Here is a 19,753-nt window from a genome sequence, read left to right as displayed (position 1 = left end):
GCACAAGGGGCTAATGTTTGGAGAAGATGAAAGAAAATTGATTTTACAGAATGACCATGTTCATCATTCTTTAATTCATTCATTAATTCATATTTTAGAACTATTCTCACTAATGTTTTTATCTACAAGGAACAACACTGATACTCAAAGTCTTTATTTAAAATTTTGTATGCCTCCTTCTTCAATCTGCTCATAAGTATTTATGATTTGTAAAAAGCAATTGATTTTTATTATTTTTCTCCATCTGTCCCCCAATCTTTTTTAATAAGGCAAGGAATACGCGTTAAGCACAATATTTATTACTATTTCATTTCCCTGAATGTGTTCTGATATGAGAAGGCATGAAATACCCTAAGTCAGAAAATGGTTACAGATAGTGATACCCCAAAGGCATTTCTTGAAATTGCATTAGCTTCAATTACAGCAGATAAATATCTTCCCTGGGTTGTTCATCAGTTATTTCAGGCAAGTATGTGACAGCACAATGAAATTTAATTAAATACCGCAAGACTCACACTTTGATTTCTCTGAATGGGAGCTACCAATTTGAAAACTGAGGCCAAAGCTGTACCTCTATCCAGTTTCTGAGCAAATCATTCCTGTTGGACAGGCCAGGTTTGACTCAGTACCACTACTACTTTAGTTCTGGAGGTAGATGGAACATTTCAGATGACCTTGTTTGTCAGGATAAAACAAAACAAAACAAAACATCTAGTATATAGGGGATAATCCGAGCCTTAAAGCCATAGTTTGTATGGAAAAGTTAAAGAAACAAAGGTTAGCTTATAAAAGAGAAAAATCATTAAATTTTGCAGCTGAGAAACCCCAAACACCATTATTAAATTCCCTTCATTGTGCACATAAAATTTAAAGAACCTAATTAGTGAAAGTCATAGAGCTAATTTGAGACAATGCAGAGCCGAGAACACAAGCCTTCCGAGTCCCAGGCCCCGGCACTACTTTCCCAAGGCCATCTGACAGTCTTTGACATCTTCCTGTTCTATGAAGTGATGGTTCTTAAGAAGCATAAATAACACGAGAGCATAAAGTGCTCAGCATAGAGCCTGACAGACAGAGGCAACCACTAAGTGTTAATTCCTGCTTTCAGCAGTGTGCTTTCCACCATGACAACAAATAAGCCGAAACAAGACTATGGCTGGAGTTGACGATCATTTCAAAATAAATGCTCATATATTTGTTCTCAGAAACTGGATGAGGACACGTAAAAATAATTATAAATTCATATACTAGCAAAATATAAAGGGGAATTGAAGGAGGAAAACCTCTCTAATGAATGCAGTCATCCAGCGGTATAAAAGGCTGTGCTAGGAACTGAGTTCTCATCATACAATCAGGTGAGCCAGGTGGCAATCAATGAAGGATTCCCTCCAGGATTTTCTTAATGAATGGTAGCCAGGATTAAATTAACTCCAAGAGTCTGCTGTTAGCATGCTGGCAATAGGAAGAAGGAAGATTATGTATCCAGGGCAGTATTTAGGAAGATTCATCTGATAGCAATAAGAAATAGGGTTGGGGGTGCTAACAGGAAGCTAGCTAAAAGCTGTAACATTTTGAACGATGAACTTAAAATGACAGAAAGAAAAATTCTGCATCAACTACAAAAGCTTCCCGATCCCATCTGCATTTTTTTCACCTGTCACAACACTGTTTACACACTGAGTCATAAAGCTCCTCAGAATTCTGCCCCTGGCCAAGCTCTGTAAAACATCTCAAAACTGCTGCTTCTGCCAATCCCAGTGACCACCCAGCAAGGACACTAAAGGATGGAGATGCTGAAAATGGGATAAATGCGGGTCAGAAACAAGCTGTGAAACAGCGTACTTTTTCAATTGTCACTTCTTCCCCCTTAGGTTATGTGGACATTGGACTCATTCCCAAAGGAGCAAGGGACATAAGAGTAATGGAAATCAAAGGAGCTGGAAACTTCCTGGCCATCAGGAGTGAAGACCCTGAGAAACATTACCTCAATGGAGGATTTATTATCCAGTGGAATGGGAACTACAAGTTTGCTGGGACCATCTTTCAGTATGACAGGAAAGGGGACCTGGAGAAACTGATGGCCCCAGGCCCCACCAATGAGTCACTGTGGCTCCAGGTACTGAAGAGGCAAAGGGAACTAAACACATGTATGCTAGTTAGCCTAGTTTATTTTTTAAAGCAATTACTAGAGGAATTGAGAATCACTAAAACTTCTTTTGAATAAGAACCGAGAAGAAAATTAAATATTTGGGTTCTTCATCTTTTATTGCCTAGAAATTGATGAAACTCCCATTATAAAGTATGTGTACCTAAAATGTACTAATAAAAAATCCTAAAATAAAAGGGCCTAAAGTTAAAAAAAAACAAGGCCAGAGTCTCTAAAACCACCCATTGGAAAGTTTGTATTCTCTGGGGACTGATTTGGTTGAGCGTAGTTATTCTTCAGGTATGTAAAGCTCTGTCAGCCTATCGTCCATGTGGCATTAATTTCTAAGTAGCATCGCTACACTCATGGTGTACTGACATGCTATCATATGGCTGTCCTCAGCAAAGGTTTTGCCTTTGGGGAAGCTCTTAGAGGGAGGAGGGGTTGAGACACACACAAGTTTTGTCTTTCATGTTGGGCACAGAACTATAAAAAGTGTGGTGATTATACTAGTCTAGGCAAGCCAGACTGGGAATGACCATAGCACAAGAGACTTGGATCCAGCCACATCCATAAGTTGGAAGGAAGTAATATCAGCGCCAGAGCATTTACAAAAGCAGAAGGTCAAGGTTGGCAGCCGTGGTCCATGAATGTCAAGAGATCTTGTGTCTATCTGACCTGCCAACAATGGCAAGGACTTACTGGTAGGAACCCCAGCCCCAGGGAGCAATAAATCTATCACCTCTAACTTTAGGGTGAATTCCTTTTAAATGTGTGATAAGTATGCAGTGAAGAATGGCCCATTCTTAGCTAAACCTCATGACCAGGTTTATTCCAGAACAACTATACATGAAAGGAGCTAATCAGCCAGGGATTTAGCTCAGTGGTTCGGTGGCCTGCCTTGCAAGCGCAAGGACCTGGTACCCCCCACCAAAAACAAAAGAAAAAGAAAGAAAGAAAGGAGCTAATCAGCCTTACTGCTAGGGAAGAGAATCATAAGACAACACAATAGACATAAGAGACATTTATTAAGTTCTGATTTCATATCATGTTCTAATCACTTTTTATGCATTTACTCTTATAGCCCTTGTGATAACCCCACTAGTAGGTAGAACTATTATCTTCACTTTGTATATGGAGCAGTTAACGCACTTACCTATATTCACAAAGGTGGTAAGTACATAAGGACTCAAGGTAACCTACCAGCTAGTTGTTGAAAAGGATACTCCTTGCCATTCCCTCAAAGTAAGACACACATGGTTGAACCTTCCCATTTATGGGACTGAAAATTCCCAGGAGGAATTCAGCCAAGAAATAACAGAATTGAGAATATATAGATATAAAGAGAGATAAAGGCAGACACAGAGGTAGAAGTAGATATACAAATACAGATAAATTTAATGGAGTCTTTTCCAGTGCATGCTGCTATTTGTAGATGATGGACATTTGTGTAGCATTTTTACATGACTGAGGTTTGCATTCTTAACATGACAGTTTAACATGGCCTCTCTTGCCTTTTAGCTCCTATTCCAGGTGACTAACCCTGGTGTCAAGTATGAGTACATCATCCAGAAAGATCGTCTTGACAACGATGTGGAGCAGCTGGTGTATCTCTGGCAGTTTGGCCACTGGACAGAGTGCAGTGTAACATGTGGGACAGGTAAGAAACTGCTGCTTTCTCTAAGAATCCATCCCAGCTTCCCAAAGTGGCCAGAAAGGCATTCAAAAGCGGTGGTTTACAGTCTGTGCACAACCTGAGGAGTCCCACAGAGATGGTCCTGAAGTCACCTAGAAAATTGAACAGCCTTAGCCAATGTGAATCAGACACTCGGTCCTCTTACAGCCTGATCCTGCAGTAGTACCTCTACCTACCTGGGTAAATATCATTCTGATTATTAAGCCTTAGTGGGAATTACCATAGCATTCACATGCCCACCTGAACCTCAGCTGCACTGCTTACTTGAGTTACAGTGAATTCTCTTGCACTGGCAGAAAAAAAGATAGCATACCTTTTAATATCGACAGAGAGAATGAAATAGTAGTATTCACACAAAGATGCACCTTTTGAAAACTAAAGATGGAAAATTGCCTGAAAGGCTGCATCATTCAGTGATGTGTGTATGTGTGTGTGTATGTCTGTGTGTGTGTCTGTGTGTCTGTATGTGAGTGTGTACATATGATTAGAAGTTGAACCCAGGGCATCTCCCTGAGTAGTATCCCTAGCATTTTTTAAATTATAGACAGGATTTAGTAAGTTGCTAAGAAGCTCAGGCTAGGTACTTGCAGTGCTCCTGACTCAGCCTCCTAGAATGCTGGGATTATAGGAATCCACTACCATACTTGGCTTGGATTTTTATTTTAAGTCAAACTTTCTACACTATAAAAATAAATTAAACCCATTACTGGAAAAAATGAAAAATAAAACCATCACCCTAGCTGATACATTTGGATACTTTGTATTACTGTTGTTTTTCACTTTCAGTACAGTACTCAATATAGTGCATGAGATATGGACCACTTTATTATGAAATAGGCTTTGTGACAGATGACTTTGCCCAACTGTAAGTGTGCTTAGCATATTTAACTAAGCAAGCCGAAGCTGTGTTTGGTAGGGAAAATGTATTAAGTGCATTTTTGTTATATTTTTTATTTACCAATGTGTCTATCAAGATATAATTCCCATCATAAGCCAAAGAGCATCTGTCCACAGTTGTGTGCAAAAATACATATTTATGTATATATACATGTATGTTTTTGCTTAGCATCATAATGGAGATAAAAGGACACTTTTTCATGGTTTTTTCAGTCTTTATAGTGATCCTTTTATGGATGATGTATTATATTTTGTTGTAAAGATAAAGCAAAATTATCCTAGCCCATTCCTTGTTATTGTTATTTAGATGAATATCTACGGGCCATGTAAAATGTAACCTCCTTAGTTTTCATTTTTATGTAAAATTTCTGTGCACAAAGAACGTAAATATTATGACAATCTTAAGAAACGTATCGCTAACTTGATTCCTGTAATAAAAAGGTTACAAGCAGGTAGGAGTAATCACTTTTATTGTTGTATTATTTCGGTTTTAAACTTTTTAATGGGAAACCCTTCAAATACTGTACATTTCAAATAAAAAGTGAGCACATAATAACATATTCCTGCGTAACATGCACTCGGCTTTTTCAGATCTTATCTTTGGATCCTGTTTGTTTCCATTTTTCTTTTTAAAATTTTAGGACCCTTACAGTGTGCTGAGTGATAAGGAGCATTAGTGAGAAATGTTTCAGATAATCTGCATCAGGGAGCACAAACTCCCCTCTATTCCCAGTTTATTACATCTTTCATTATAAATGAGTATTGAATTTGCCCATTATTTTTACCTACTGACATGATTATATACTTTTTTCTAATTATATGCTAATCTGATTACCCCATTCTGTAGTATCAAACTCCATTGGAATTTGTTAGATAAGATAAAGTTTACTTAATCTGACATAAATTTTTGCACATGTCATATATATTATTGAGTTCATTTGGGAAATATTTTATTGGAGCTTTTACATCTATTTTCGTGAGTAAGATCTGTCTTTAATATTCCCTTCTAGTGTTCTCCGTTCTTAGTTTGGATGTCAGAGTTATAATAAACTTATAAATGAGTTGAATTACTTCACCTTTTACTTAAACTTTGTATAAAAGAAGAAAAATGATAGTTTGCGTCCATTGCTGTCTTTGCTTTCCAAGAAACGTCTCTGGTGGTTCTAGTCAGTCCCACTCGGTTTGGTGAGGTTGACTTCTCTTCCGGTGCACCTGTCCTCGCCTGACCCTCTCATGTGTGTTCAAGGGCAGGCTGCCTGGAGATCACGTGGTTAGAGTGGGCACAGCAGGGTCTCTCGATGAGCCTTTAGTGTTCTCCATGCTTCTTCTTGACTTCCTGGGTCAAAACGTACTCCTTCTCTTTCCTTCTGAGTAGCCACCAGCCTCCTCTTAAAAATGCATTCTGGTAATTATCTTCTGCATCACGTAGAATCTTGACTGTTTCCATGGCTCTCCTCATTCTTAAATAATTGCTGGTCCTATTAGTATGCCATGTTAGATCATGGACTCTGGGACCAGACCATCTGTATTCAAATCCTAGTTTAACCAGTTATCCTTGTGTAATTTCTCCATATCACAGCTGTATCTCTTATAAATGTACGATACTGCCCCATCATGTCTACTTCACATGGCTTGTTTGAGAATTAAATGAGTTAATATATGTAAAATGTAATTGTTAAAAAAATTCCAGCAAATTCTCAGCAGCTATTCAAATAATACTTTTTTGATCATTTTCTATTCTCTTTTCTGTACTTTCTATTACATGAATGTTAAAACCTCTTGATAAATCCTGTATACAGGGCCAGGGATTTAGCTCAGTGGTTCTACTGCCTGCCTGGTCCTGAGTTTGATCCCTGGTGCAAAAAAAAATCCCAAAAAACAAAGATCTACTGTAATTCTGTATACACCTTAACTACTTTTTCATATTTTTCCAACATATTATTTTTTTTGAACTGAATTCTAAGTTCTTCAATATGTATTATTTACTCAGTTTCAACTCTCATATGTAGTATTTTCTCTCAGGAAAGCATTATTTATAGTAACAATTATGTATTTTATCTTGTTTTTATTGGTTATTTTCCATTTCCATTGATTCCTATTTCTTTCTTTCTTGTTTTAATAATTTATTGTGCTACCTTAGTGAAAATGATGTATTTATTTATCTATTTGAATATTTTTCAATATTTTATTTATATGTCAGAGAAATACTAAAGTGGAGGAGGAGAGATAGAAGGTCTAAGTAAATAACAATGGTTTGAATAAAAATGGTTTCAATGAAGCATCATAGATGGGAAAAATGCACAAGTCGGGGATATCTAGGATATAGACTAGACGGTACTTAGTGGTGATTCATTTTTTTCTATTGGTGGAGAAAGATCTGAGCCTGAGGAGCACTCCATGTTCTCCCTTAGGTAACTAGCTAAATAATGATATCATTCACCGAGAAAGGGAAATTATGACAAAAATAAGCCTGAAAAGAAGTTTGTGGCTATATATGTTAAAATAAAGCATCTGTTGGCTGGGCAAGGAGGTCCACATCTGTGACTCCAGTTACTTGGGAAGCTGAGGCAAGAGGATTGCAAGCTCCAAGCCAGTCTGGGCAGCTTAGTAAGACCTTATGTCAAAATAAAATAAAAAGGACTGGGGATGTTTCTCAGTGTTAAATTGCTTTCCTAGCATGCACAGAGTCCTGGGTTCAATGCTCAATCCCCCAAAAAAGAAAAAAAAAAGAGTACCAATGAAAGAAATTTTCAGATGAAAATACCCAAAAGTAGTAGCAGCTTATTTGGGGGTTTTTGTCATCCTGCTCAATCAAATTTATTCCACCCAGAATGTATACCTGTCCTAATTATTTTGTTGCTTTTCTTAGTAGTAGATTCTTTCATATATTTTGGGATTATATTTTAATAGCCTTGATTTGAATCTGATATGCTTTTAGTTTCTTTTTTCTCTCCTGTCCCAGTCCTTTCTTCTCTGTGTACACTGCAACCTTTCTAACAATTTTGCAATCTTACCTGACTGCACTGTGGGGCCTTGTTTCAGGAACAGGATATATTGCAGTTGTTCAGAATTGCTGTCTCTCGTGATGGCGGAGGTAATTCTAGAAATAGTCTTGGGGCCAGCAGGGAGCTTGGCTGAGGCCCTGACTGGGAAGCTGCATCCTGGTTTTACCATCTTTCAAGGTTTAAAATTCATCAACAGTGAAGATGCTCAGCTATTTCTTATGAAGGTCATTGTGTTAGCTTTCTCTTACTCTGGGGATACACCTAAGAAATTAATTTAAGAAGGAAAATCTTGTAGCTCAGTTTCAGAGGTTCCGGTCCATGGTTAGCTGACTCCGTTGCTATTAGGCCCATGGCGAGGGAAAAACATCATGGCAGAAGGGTTGTGGAGGTGGCTTCCATGGCAGCCAGGAAGAAGAGGGAGAGAGAGAGAGCCAAGAAGGACCCAGGGACAAAATATAGCCTTCAAAGCAACACTCGTTGTGACCTGCTTCATCCAGTTAGGCCCTGCCTCCTAATAAACCCATTGAGATAGGATTATGAGAATCTGCATAATCCAATAACTTCCTAAAAGCCCATCAGATGTCAACCAAGCCTTTAGCATGTGGTCTTCGGAGGACGTTTATATCCAAACAGTGGTCTCATCTCAATTTCATATGGAGCAATTTCTAGTGTAGACTCAATAGAGTTTCACACATGTCCCCTGCTAACCTCTTCTTCCCCAAAAGCCTGGCAGAGCTTTCCCTTAACTTGTTCAGTGTTTATCTACATGGTGTCTTTTTTGCCATTCTCTTTTTATATACTTATAATCTAATATTTTCACATGTTTATATTTTATATATTAGTGTTACACATTTGGTACAAAAGGCTATTTGAGCAAAAAAATCACTAAAATGTCATTTTCTTATTTTGAATATTTAAAAAAATCTTATTATATATTTTCTAGAACAGAATCCATGGAGAAAGTCACAAGATAATTTCACAAATTTAGCTAGTAAGCATAAGATTCAGCTTATTTTCACAGTTCACTATTTGGAGGTAGAAGACTCTTAGAACACTGGTGATATTTTTTCTCTCCATGCCAGTCTTTATTCTTTGGGCCTCTCAGCCACATTTTCTTTCACTTTTCCTTTATCCAGGGGGAATAACTCTATAACAGGGAATTTAGGACTAAATCATATAAAATAAGAAAGCATTGGAAAAATAGATACTGGTCTTACAGGAAGCTTCAGAACTCCTTACTCAATATAATAGTATTTTAGTAGGAATCCAGGATGACTTTCATAATAATACAAAATTTGTATTTTTGTCCTATTGCAAGCCAGTGCTGCAGGACTCTGTGATTGGTAATACGCCCCAGCCAAGATTTGTTTGTGTCCTGTAAAACTCATAGCAATGGCATTAATGTTAAAAATGGGCACATAATTTCTGAACTCGGTCTTTGCCAGTGTTCTGCCCTATGATTTCCTCAGTTCTGCATATTTTTGTCCGTTGGTGGATCAATGGCCAATAAAAGGGGGAGAACACTTTTCCCCAGTCTTGCCTGGACTTCAACTTTCCCTTTACCCCACTTGGCTGAATTATTTCTGCAATTTATAGTCCTTGTCCCTTAGGTCAAAGAATATTGTGTTTGATTTGGAAAAAAATAAATATTGAAAACTCTAGGACTATAACTGCAAAGTTCCTGGAGATTGCTTGAACTATTCTTCTAAGCAGACATTTAAGCAAGATGACCTTCAATGGATATAAATACATGTTGATCACACACACACACACACACACACACACACACACACACACTTCAATGTGTTATGCGATCTGTACTCTCGTGAACTGAGCTTCTGTTAGGGATGGTAGATCTGAACTCGATAAGCAGGGAAGGAATATGAGCACTACAGGCATCCATCCAAAAGCCCACACAGGTGTTTAGAGAAAATGGCAGGTGATACTGATATTGAAGCAATGCTTGAGGCTCCTTCCAAGAAGACTTGCCTAACCATATCTCCCCTCTGTTCCCAAGAATTTACCCTTGATTCCAGTGTAAACTGTCAAACACTCTCATAAGGATGAGAACAAGTTGAGCAGTGCTAGTGGCCATGAAGAACATAGCAAAAAAACACTTTGCATTTAAAAATAAGACCTTCTTACATGGAAGAGGTCAAATCCAAAGGCCCAGCCCAGTAGACCATTTACTTCACTGACATTCAGTACAAAATTCCACTGCCACTAAAGACTTTGGAAAGTCCCATTTAAGTCTCAATAGGATTTGACTATTAGTATGGGTTTTGATAAACATTCTTTAGTTCATTTAATGTTTTTTGGAGCTGGGATTTATTATAGAAGTATTCTGGTTTCTTTCACCTTTAAATTTTTGTCTGGCTGTTTAAGCAGAAGATTGTATTTTCTGAGTGTCATCTTATGTTGTCCTTTTACTTGTCTGGGGTAGCCTTCAGATGTGGGTGGGAACTGTTAACAAAAGTCCTATGAATACCTTAGTTTTAAAAAAATCTGGTCTTTGAAGTCTTTTCTTTTGGCAGAGTAAGTTTTGGGGCCCTTGAAGGTAAAGTAGGTTGGCTACCTCTCTGATATGGTCCATCTTTAAATGGGGCAAAAACTTGTTTTGTCTTTTTTTGGTAGATGGAATTACTTTTTACCTTGTTTCCTATTTGAGTTCATTATGTATAGGACTTATGGTTTCAGCTATAGAGCTAGTGTCAGGTTTTGGAGACAAAGATGAAATGTTATCTCTTGCCTATCTGGGAAATGGTTTGACTTCTATGTAAATAATAAGTGCAGCCTAATTTTCTGTCATGTGCTACCTAGAAAATACATTTCTGACAGTCAGGGGAATTATCTTGAAATTTTAGGCAAAGTTTCTGCCTCGCTGGACAGCTCTACATCTCCTCGTGATTCAAGTGTGGGTTTCAAGATTCCAGAAGGAGGAAGCAAAGCAAGAGCAGAAGTCAAAGCCATGAATGAAAGAGAAGCAAAAGTAGGGAAAGAAAGCAAAGTAGAGATAAAGAAATGAAAAAGAGTAAAAGCTGTGAACAGAAGTGAAGAAGAAGCAAAGAAAGGAGATGGAGACATTCAAGAAGTAGAGATAGAGGGGGTGAAGGGAGGACAGGGGTAAGGGGAAAAAATGAGAATCAAGACTTGTCATGTAGAGGTACAAGATCCCAACAATGAATGTAACTGTACTGTATCCCTAAAATGTACCAATAAACTCAATTAAAGCTGAAAAAAAAAACTCAAAAAAAAAAAAAAGTAGTAGAGATAGCAGATTCTGAGGCCACTACAGAAGTCCCTACTCTGGACCAAAATTTAACAGTGTCATCCGAGGAAAGACTGGGTTGCCTCATAGCATCAAATTAAACAGATGATGTTCTAGAAGTAAAAGTCCATTCAGAAAAGACAAGAGGCCTGTGAAGGAAACTATTGATAATCTAACTCCAGAGGAAAGAGATGCAAGGACAGTTTTCTGCACGCAGCTAGCAGCAAGAATTCGACCAAGAGATTTGGAAGAATTTTTCTCTACAGTAGGAAAGGTTCAAGATATAAGGATGATTTCTGGTAGAAATTCAAGACTTTCCAAAGGAATTGTTTATGTGGAGTTTGTTGATGTTAGTTCAGTGCCTCTGGCAATAGAATTAACTGGCCAATTGGTTTTAGGAGTTCCAATCATAGTACATGCATCGCAGGCACAAAAAAAAAAAAAATACAAAAACCAGAGCTGCAGCAATGGCAAACAGTTCACAAAAGGGAAGTGCCAGACCTATAAGGCTTTATGTGGGCTCATTACACTTCAACATAATTGAAGATATGCTTCGGGGGATATTTGAGCCTTTTGGAAGGATCGAAAGTATCCACCTCATGATGGATAGTGAAACAGGTCGATCTCAGGGATATGGATTCATTACATTTTCTGACTCAGAATGTGGCAAAAACTCTTTTTCTTTTCTTTTTTATCTTTCTTTTTTATTTTTTTGGTACTGGGGATCGAATCTTTTTATCTTTATTAAGTTTATTGGTACATTACAATGTGTGCAATACAGTTACATTCATCATTGGCATCTTGTACCTTTATATGACATATCCTGGTTCTTGTTTTTCCCTATTCCTCAGCCCTCTTTCAGCCAATATACCAAGAAGACTTTGGGACAGCTTAATGGATTTGAACTAGCAGAAGGCCAATGAAAGTTGGTCATGTTATTCAATGTACCGATGCTTCTAGTGCTAGTTCATTTTTTGGATAGTGATGAACTGGAAAGGACTGGAATTGACTTGGGAACAACTGGTCATCTCCAGTTAATGGCTAGACTTGCAGAAGGTACTGGTTTGCAGATTCCACCAGCTGCACAGCAAGCTTTACAAATGAGTGGCTCTTTGTCATTTGGTGCTGTGGCAGATTTGCACCCACAACTTTCCCAACAGACTGAAGCTTCAGCTTTAGCTGCAGCTGCCTCCGTGCAACCCCTTGCAACACAGTACTTCCAAATTTCTAACATGTTTAATCCTCAAACAGAAGAAGTTGGATGGGACATAGAGATTAAGGATGATGTGATTGAAGAATGTAATAAACATGGAGGGTTATTCATATTTATGTTGACAAGAATTTTGCTCAGGGCAATGTGTATGTGAAGTGCCCATCAACTGCTGCAGCTATTATTGCTGCTGTCAGCGCATTGCATGGCAGGTGGTTTGCTGGTAAAATAATAACAGCAGCGTATGCGCCTCTTCCAAATCACCACAACATATTTCCTGATTCTATGACAGCAACACAACTACTGGTTCCAAGTACACTATGAAGCAAGATAAAGTTCCTTACGTACATAGCTTTTTTTCTTGAGAATTCATCCTACCTTTTATTTAGATTAAAAAAAAAAGAGGCAAAAAAAAAAAAAGAAAGCAGGGAAGACAGAGTGGAGAGAACCAAGAGAGCCAGAGGGTGAACAAAGGTAAATATTTACTGGGATTAAACTGAAAGTTGATAGAATAAAGATGCACTTGTCAATGCTACAGATGGGTATATAATTCCTACTCGTCTCTTCATGCAGTAAAGTTAATGTTATTGCTATGTATTTAGGGAATTTATAGTGATCTCTATTGAGGCATAAAATTTTTGTTATTTCACATTATTCAAGCCAATGTTATTACCTAATTTTTGGAGAGTTGTAATTTAATATGCTAATGTGAAATTTAAATTGTACTGATATGATCCTTATTTCAGTGGTTATGGAGAAAGAGATTTTATTGAACATTTAAGAGATTGAGTATACAATACTTTGAATCACTTTCAGATGTTGTAAATAAAAAAATCACTTCCTTCAGTAACTTTGATCTTAAGTTTAGATATAATAGTAAATACTGCAATTTTGCCAGAGGTCATTTCAATGAACTAAATCTTTGGTTGAAATGTATGTATTTGTTTTATTTATACCCTCTCTACACTGAACTTTTGAACCAAGTAAATCTTACATGAACTAAAGTACAGTGGACCCTCAAGTTACCACAGGTCTGACATATGAATAACTTGGGTTTCAACTGTAATTATAGTTTTACCTTGAGAACTAAGTCTTAAGTTATGACCTGAATGCTGGCTGCTTGTGCTTCCAGATGGTCTCCATATATATATTTAACCCTTAAGAGTTCTGGAAGGAACATTATATCTTTTCCTGTACAGAGTTAGTTGAGAAACCCTGGAGCAGTGTCTCTCTAAGGACACTGAGATCTGCCTGTATACAGGAGAGAGACTTTGAAGGTTGTGTAAAGGAGCCCGAGTCTTCAACTGACCAATTTGAGTTATAAGAACATAAGTCAAGGGTCTACTGTAACCGTAGAAGAGACTCTCACTATTTTAGTGTCATTATTGAATTAATAGTATAATGAACTATATCACTGTTTGTTGGTAAGAGGAACTTGTTTATTATTTCAAGGCACAATTTCTACTCTAGATTATCAGGGTTAGTTGATAAGGAGGTAGTTCTTAAAAGTCAAGGCATTTAATTGAACTTTCATTGATCATATCTTTTAAGATTTACCAAGTAATCATGGCAGTAGAGCAGCATTTTAATTGCTAATTAGAGAAAGTTATTCAGAATCTTTCAGAAATTTTTATTTGATTCTCATATATTTTTCAATGTTATTGATTTTTTACTTAGTATCTTTTCAAGTAAATACTTCCAGATAAGCAGTTAGCTTAATGCTACAGCAACTTATTAATTGACTGGCATCTTTAATTAAGTATTTCTTTTTGGGGCTGTGTTCAGTCTGCACAGAAAAGAGATAAAGGAAAGCCAAATAAGTTAGCATCATTTTTCTTTGTTTAATTTTCAGGGAAAGCTCAAGGTCGCACAGATTCAGCCTAATCTTTTATGCTTTCTATATTTGTAGTGTTATATAATGATAATGTTCTAACACCATCCATAAGAGGTATCATTATAATATCCTATGTTAAGGAAACAGCAATTAGCTTTCAGATTTAACTAATGAGTACATCTCTGAAGATTACTAACTTGCACTTCTTACTGCGAAGGAGATCTTATTATCTGGGGACCTCAGCAGGAAGGAGTTGGCACACCCAAACTGATAACCTTGGCTACTTTCACAGGTTTGGGTAGGATTTAGGGAAACCAAGAAAGGTAGTTAATTGCTCTTGCCATTTACTGTGGAGGGAAGAGGGAACATGCCTACCATTCCTGGACCTCAAATAATAATAATAATAATAATAATAATAATAATAATAATAAATGTGTTTCATCTCCCAAACCTATTGGAATCCACAATAATCAGAATTATCTCCCCAAGGTTCAGAGAAAGGTTGGAGGATGTACAAAGTATATCTGGAGGGAAGCAGAATTGTGGAAAAAGAGAGGACATGAAAAATCAATAAAATCAATAGAGGGTAAATTTTAGCAAGTTAAGCTGGATTGCAGCTCTGGATCTTGTCTAGAAAACAAACAAACAAAAAAAAAGTTGACATTTATTGAGTGTTGTTCCAATAACCCTTGCCATTTAACAAACCACCCTAAAATCAGTTTAGGATTTTTAATGAAGCAGCCAACACTTTATCATACTCACAGATTCCATAACCAGAATTTAGACAGGGCACAAGGAGATGGGGTCTCTCTGCTCCACTATACTTAGCTCCTCAGTTAGACTCGATGGGGGTGACTTCAGAGGGAGTGACTCATGCCTGGGGGCTGTAACTATCTGTAACTTCACTCACTTGACTGGGCTCACCTGGGACCATCTACCCAGGTACCTATACATGATCTCTTTTCTTACACTGTGATGGCCGGAGTATCCTGAGAGTCAGAGGTATAAAAGAACCAGACAGAGACACTCCAGGCTTTTTCTGATCAGGCCTTAAAGTTTCAATTCTGCATTCAGTCCAAGACTAATGGAATTAACCTCCATGTCTCATTGGAGGGGTGACCAATTCACATTATACAAGAGTGTGCCTCTAAGTAGATTATTGTTGCAGTGACCTCTGGAAAATGCATGCTGCCATATGCATGTTCACTAAACCAATGTGAACTAATATAATTTTGAAACATTCTGACCACAATTCCAACAAAATATTTTCTAGGTTAACCATGCAATTACATTGACCAGAGAATCTGCCAGAAGATTATCTTCCAGAGACCTTTTCGTGCTCATAGGCAGGGCTTTAAGAACATGATTTGACTATGGAAGTGCTGTTAGGAGGCAGGGTTTGTTCAGAGGTCTGTCGCTGGGTGCCTGAACTAGTGAGTATATCTCCTTCTCTGGCTCCTCCCTTCTCTCTCTGCTTCCTAGCCACCATGACATGAGCAACGTTCCCCTACTGTGCCCCTCTGCCATGCCATGTCTGCCACGAAGTCCACTGGACTGCAACTGTGAGCCAACATAAAGCTCTCCTCCTTAAGTCAGTTATCAGGTGTTTTGTCTCAGCAACGAGAAAATGACTAAGACACTGCCTTGCTGTTCTGCAATTTCTTTATGGTTTAAAAGATGAGATAGCCTTTAGTATCTGGGTGTTGCATCGTGCCTAGGGGTTTCAGATGGTAAGAAAGCTGGCTTCAGTCAAGTCCTACAGCCCTGCATCTGCAGTCCTTCTGTGAGCTTGGCAATTAAATGAAGACGTGAGCAGCTTACTGGATTGCTCAGAGTCTTTCCAGGAAGTATACCAGGAAGCCTGTTCAAGACTTGGCTATCAGGGCTTGGGTGTGGCTCAGAGGTGGAGCACTTGCTCAGCATACATAAAATCTTATATTCAATCTCCTACATCACAAAAACACAGAAATTCTTAGAACAGGGTGTGCAAGCCGATTGCTCTGTCCCCTAGTGGGCTCAGTCTTCAGCAGTCTCACTCAGTATTTCCCATTTAACATCAGAGCACTAGACCTTTGGAGAGAGATGCTGACTCTCGTCCTCATTTCCCCTTCACCTGTCCATTCATTCCTACAAGCTCTTTTGCCAACAACGTCCAAGTTAGCCAAGCTAGTGGTCCTTTCTCTTTCTCGATCTATATGAATTAACTTGTCTGAGTTTCTTCATCTGTTAGTCAGCGATAATGATTATGTTGATCCCATTAAATTGATGTGAAGTTTCAGTTATTATGCATCATAACAAATAATAGGTAATGTATTAATTAGATAGTGCATTAATACACACACACACCTTCACACACAGAGTTATAACAGTGTCTGGGATATGAATTTTTTGCCACCCCCCCATGTACCTCCCTTATATTATCTACCTGGTCTTCAAAGATAATAGCATTATCAATCTTTGCTATTGTAACCTTATGGTTAAAAAATGGTGTGACTAATTCAACATTATTTTGAATTCCATTACTACCTTTCAGAATTTACCAATCCAAACTAATATAAATGTGTCTACCTCCTTATTGTTTTGTTAAGCTAGTAATGTAGTGCTTGCCTTGTAATACCTGGTGACAACATCTAATTTCCTTATTTAAATCTCAGTTTATCTTGTCTCCATGGCAAGATTGCAATGCACATAATAGATTATAATCTACCAGTATTTTGTTGGTGTCAAAAGAAGAATAATCTATCAGTATTACCTGCAGTCTCTCCTAAAAAAGAAAAAAACCCATTCATTGCTAGCTTCAGCATGAGGACAGCTAAAAACAGGTCTACTTAAAAAAAATAAAATTGGGACAACTTTTGCAGTATAAACATGATCACTTAAATGATTGGGCATCTCATCTGACAGTGAGCATATTGGCTCAGGACTCAGTATGTGTGATGTTCCTGTCTACACCCAGGTATCCGTCGCCAGACTGCTCATTGTGTGAAGAAGGGCCAAGGAATGGTGAAAGCTACATTCTGTAACCCGGAAACACAGCCTAATGGGAGACAGAAGAAGTGCTACGAAAAGGACTGTCCACCCAGGTAACCAGGGATGACAGGGGCCTGGAGCTCTGTGTGTCTACCTACAGCTAGTCTGACTGCATGGTAATTCAGTGCACAGTGATAAAGGAGAACTATGGGCTTTGCAATTATAATAGATACAGAAGAGCTATTAGAGGTTTCTATGAGTTATTGGAGCCTGGGTCAAGATGTGGGGATGTTTTCTTCCCAGGGAACAGTATTTTTACAAAGTTGATATCATGTGTGTGGCTTATATGGTAAGTCTAAGATCCGAGCATTGTTGAAGAGAATTCTAGGTAGATCCAAGAGCACTTTTCCACTGCAGCTTCAGCTTGTGTAGGCATCCTCAGGTTATGGTGCCCACTCAGACTGGGAGTGGGCTGGGAGAGAGGACTTGCTGAGCAGGCTTCCTCGGCCTCAGCAGTACTGGGGCTCGATGACTGTTGTGGGGTTGTCCCCTGAACAGAAGGGTGCTTAGCGACATCCTTGGCCTGTATCTGCTTAGTTACTAGCAAGATTCCCTGCCTCTCAATTCCAGTTGTGACAACCAAAATGTCTCCAGACACTGCCAGATCTCCTCTAGGGGCAAAATCACCCACGGCTAACAACCTCTATTAGAGAGATACTCATTTCCTAGTCACGTTGGTTCATATGCTAGGATCCTAAAAGGTAGAGAAACTGGGAGTTGGTGGGGGGAAACAGAAGGAGGGGAAAAGAAGGAAGGAAGATTTATTTCTGGAGAGTGTCAGTTCTCTATTGTTCTTAGAAAGGAATATATTTAGCTTACAGATTCTATCTGGCATTTTTTTCAGTCCAATGCAAACACCTAGAGGAGTTTAAATAGAAAAACAATTAGTATCATAAAGCAAAGAAGTGACAAGTTGGATTCTAAAGAAGACCTAGACTGTGATAAATGCTAGACAACTAGGTAAAAAAGAAGAATCGGGACAAGCCAGTTAAGGGAAGCATTATCAGCCCCACAGAATGTCAGAATGGCAGGATGCAGAGGTGAGGGCCCTCTCATTTGAGTCAGCTTTATTCTCTACTCAATTCTGTGTTTTCCTTTGGATAAGAGGAGGGCTGTGCAGTCAAAGCTGGGCTCTAACCTGTGGAGCCAGGACAGAGACGGCACAGTCTCCTCACATCACTGTAGTTCTTTCCTGTGTCTCTTTTCTTGGGAAGAACTAGGACAATCAAGGAAATATTAGGCCAGCACTGGGTTTTGTCTGTGATCACAGTTACTACGTTACCTTCTCAGAGAAAAGTGAGGTGGCGAGACAACTGTCTTAGAGCCAGTTGATTGCCTACTACTCTACAGAGTTTGGGCACTTTATTTGAAGTTGATTTCTGCAGAGTTAATGAGCCTCTGTGAATAAAGTCTTGGTGTATTCATTAGGTAGCAACCAGTGCACCAAGGCCTGGAAGTCTCTCCTTGCTCTTCAAAACCACTCTGCATTAGTTGACTACCTTCTTAAAACCACAGCTGTCTCTTTCCAGAAACTGATTTTATCTCTGCGACTCACATTCTCATTTCTACTGTTTTATGTAGTCCGTTTTCGCCTTCATATTAACTAGAAAATATCGTGATACATCTGCTATTCCCCAGGAGAGATACCATAGTGATAATAAACAGATAACAGTCTCATTAGTTGAGCACCTACTTTGCTCTCAGCTGATAGAAGCAACCCATGCATTTTCCTTATTATTCTCAACTACTTGGAAAATTAACTATTATTATGCCAGTTTTCCAGGGGAAGAAATGTCACTTAATGAGACCAGGATAAGTCGGTAGGTAGAGATTTGAACCCAGATCTGACCATCTCTAAAGCCTATGGTTGCTGTTACATGCAGCAGACCCTCCAAAGAGAGGCATGTGCTTCTCCACTTATTGGGCTGTGTCCGAAACAAGGTGCGTGCTGTGCTTCACATAGTGCTGATCTTCACCAGAAGATCCCAATGAAAGCACTTGCTTGCAAGGCCAAGGGGAAAGCTGAGGATATTGCCTTTGGATATGAAAGCAACACAGTCAAAGAGATTGTGGATTCACAATCAGCTCCTTGTTTTAGAATACACATCAATCTGTACTTGAAATTTTCTTGTTCACTTGTCAATGAAAACTTGACTTCACTATTTTTAGAATTAATCTCCCATGAGGGTGGTTGTCTTTGCCTACCTCTGCACATCAAATTCCAGAACTTGCTAGTTGGATCTAATTCTAAATCAATATATAACTAGAGCTGCTAGAGAGAGATGGCTATTGAAGCAAAAGACTTGAGGCTGGAGGACAAGAGACAAGTTGAGGCCAAAGCCTGACACAGAGAAGGAGCTTAGATAAAGAAATTCCTAAGTGACACAGGCTGAGCTCTCTGGACTTAAAGCTACCCTGAGTATGGTAATGTGATAAACTGGAAAAGGGATGCAAGTTACCCATGTCCTAATATCTGAGCCTATATAATCATCATTTGAAAAAAGACCAGGAAAGAGAACTGTCTAGAAATATTCTACAGAGTTCATGCACTTTGCAGATGTGATTAAGTTTAGGGTCTTGAGATGAGGAGATGATCCTGGTCATATAGGAGAACCCTCAATGCCATCAGCAGTGTCCTCCTGAGATAGGCAGGAGAAATTACACACA

The 19,753-nt window shown here is 38.5% G+C and overlaps 1 protein-coding gene and 1 pseudogene across 1 annotated transcript in view; both read left to right on the top strand.

Moving 5' to 3' along the window:
- The window catches only part of Adamts12 (ADAM metallopeptidase with thrombospondin type 1 motif 12), a 184,440-nt gene that overhangs the window by 102,787 nt on the left and 61,900 nt on the right, over positions 1–19,753 (top strand). The window contains exons 14-16 of the mRNA XM_010607722.3: positions 1,872–2,116; positions 3,668–3,806; positions 17,013–17,139. Coding sequence (XP_010606024.3) covers positions 1,872–2,116; positions 3,668–3,806; positions 17,013–17,139 — 511 coding nt within the window. The remainder of the gene's footprint in view (positions 1–1,871; positions 2,117–3,667; positions 3,807–17,012; positions 17,140–19,753) is intronic.
- LOC104850678 lies at positions 7,825–12,379 on the top strand (annotated as a pseudogene).

This window comes from Fukomys damarensis, unplaced genomic scaffold (assembly GCF_012274545.1).
Source record: "Fukomys damarensis isolate Sample0158 unplaced genomic scaffold, DMR_v1.0_HiC HiC_scaffold_1, whole genome shotgun sequence".
Taxonomy (NCBI): domain Eukaryota; kingdom Metazoa; phylum Chordata; class Mammalia; order Rodentia; family Bathyergidae; genus Fukomys; species Fukomys damarensis.
The sequence above is the reverse complement of the archived record's forward strand: the minus strand, read 5'-3'. Positions and strand labels throughout refer to the sequence as shown.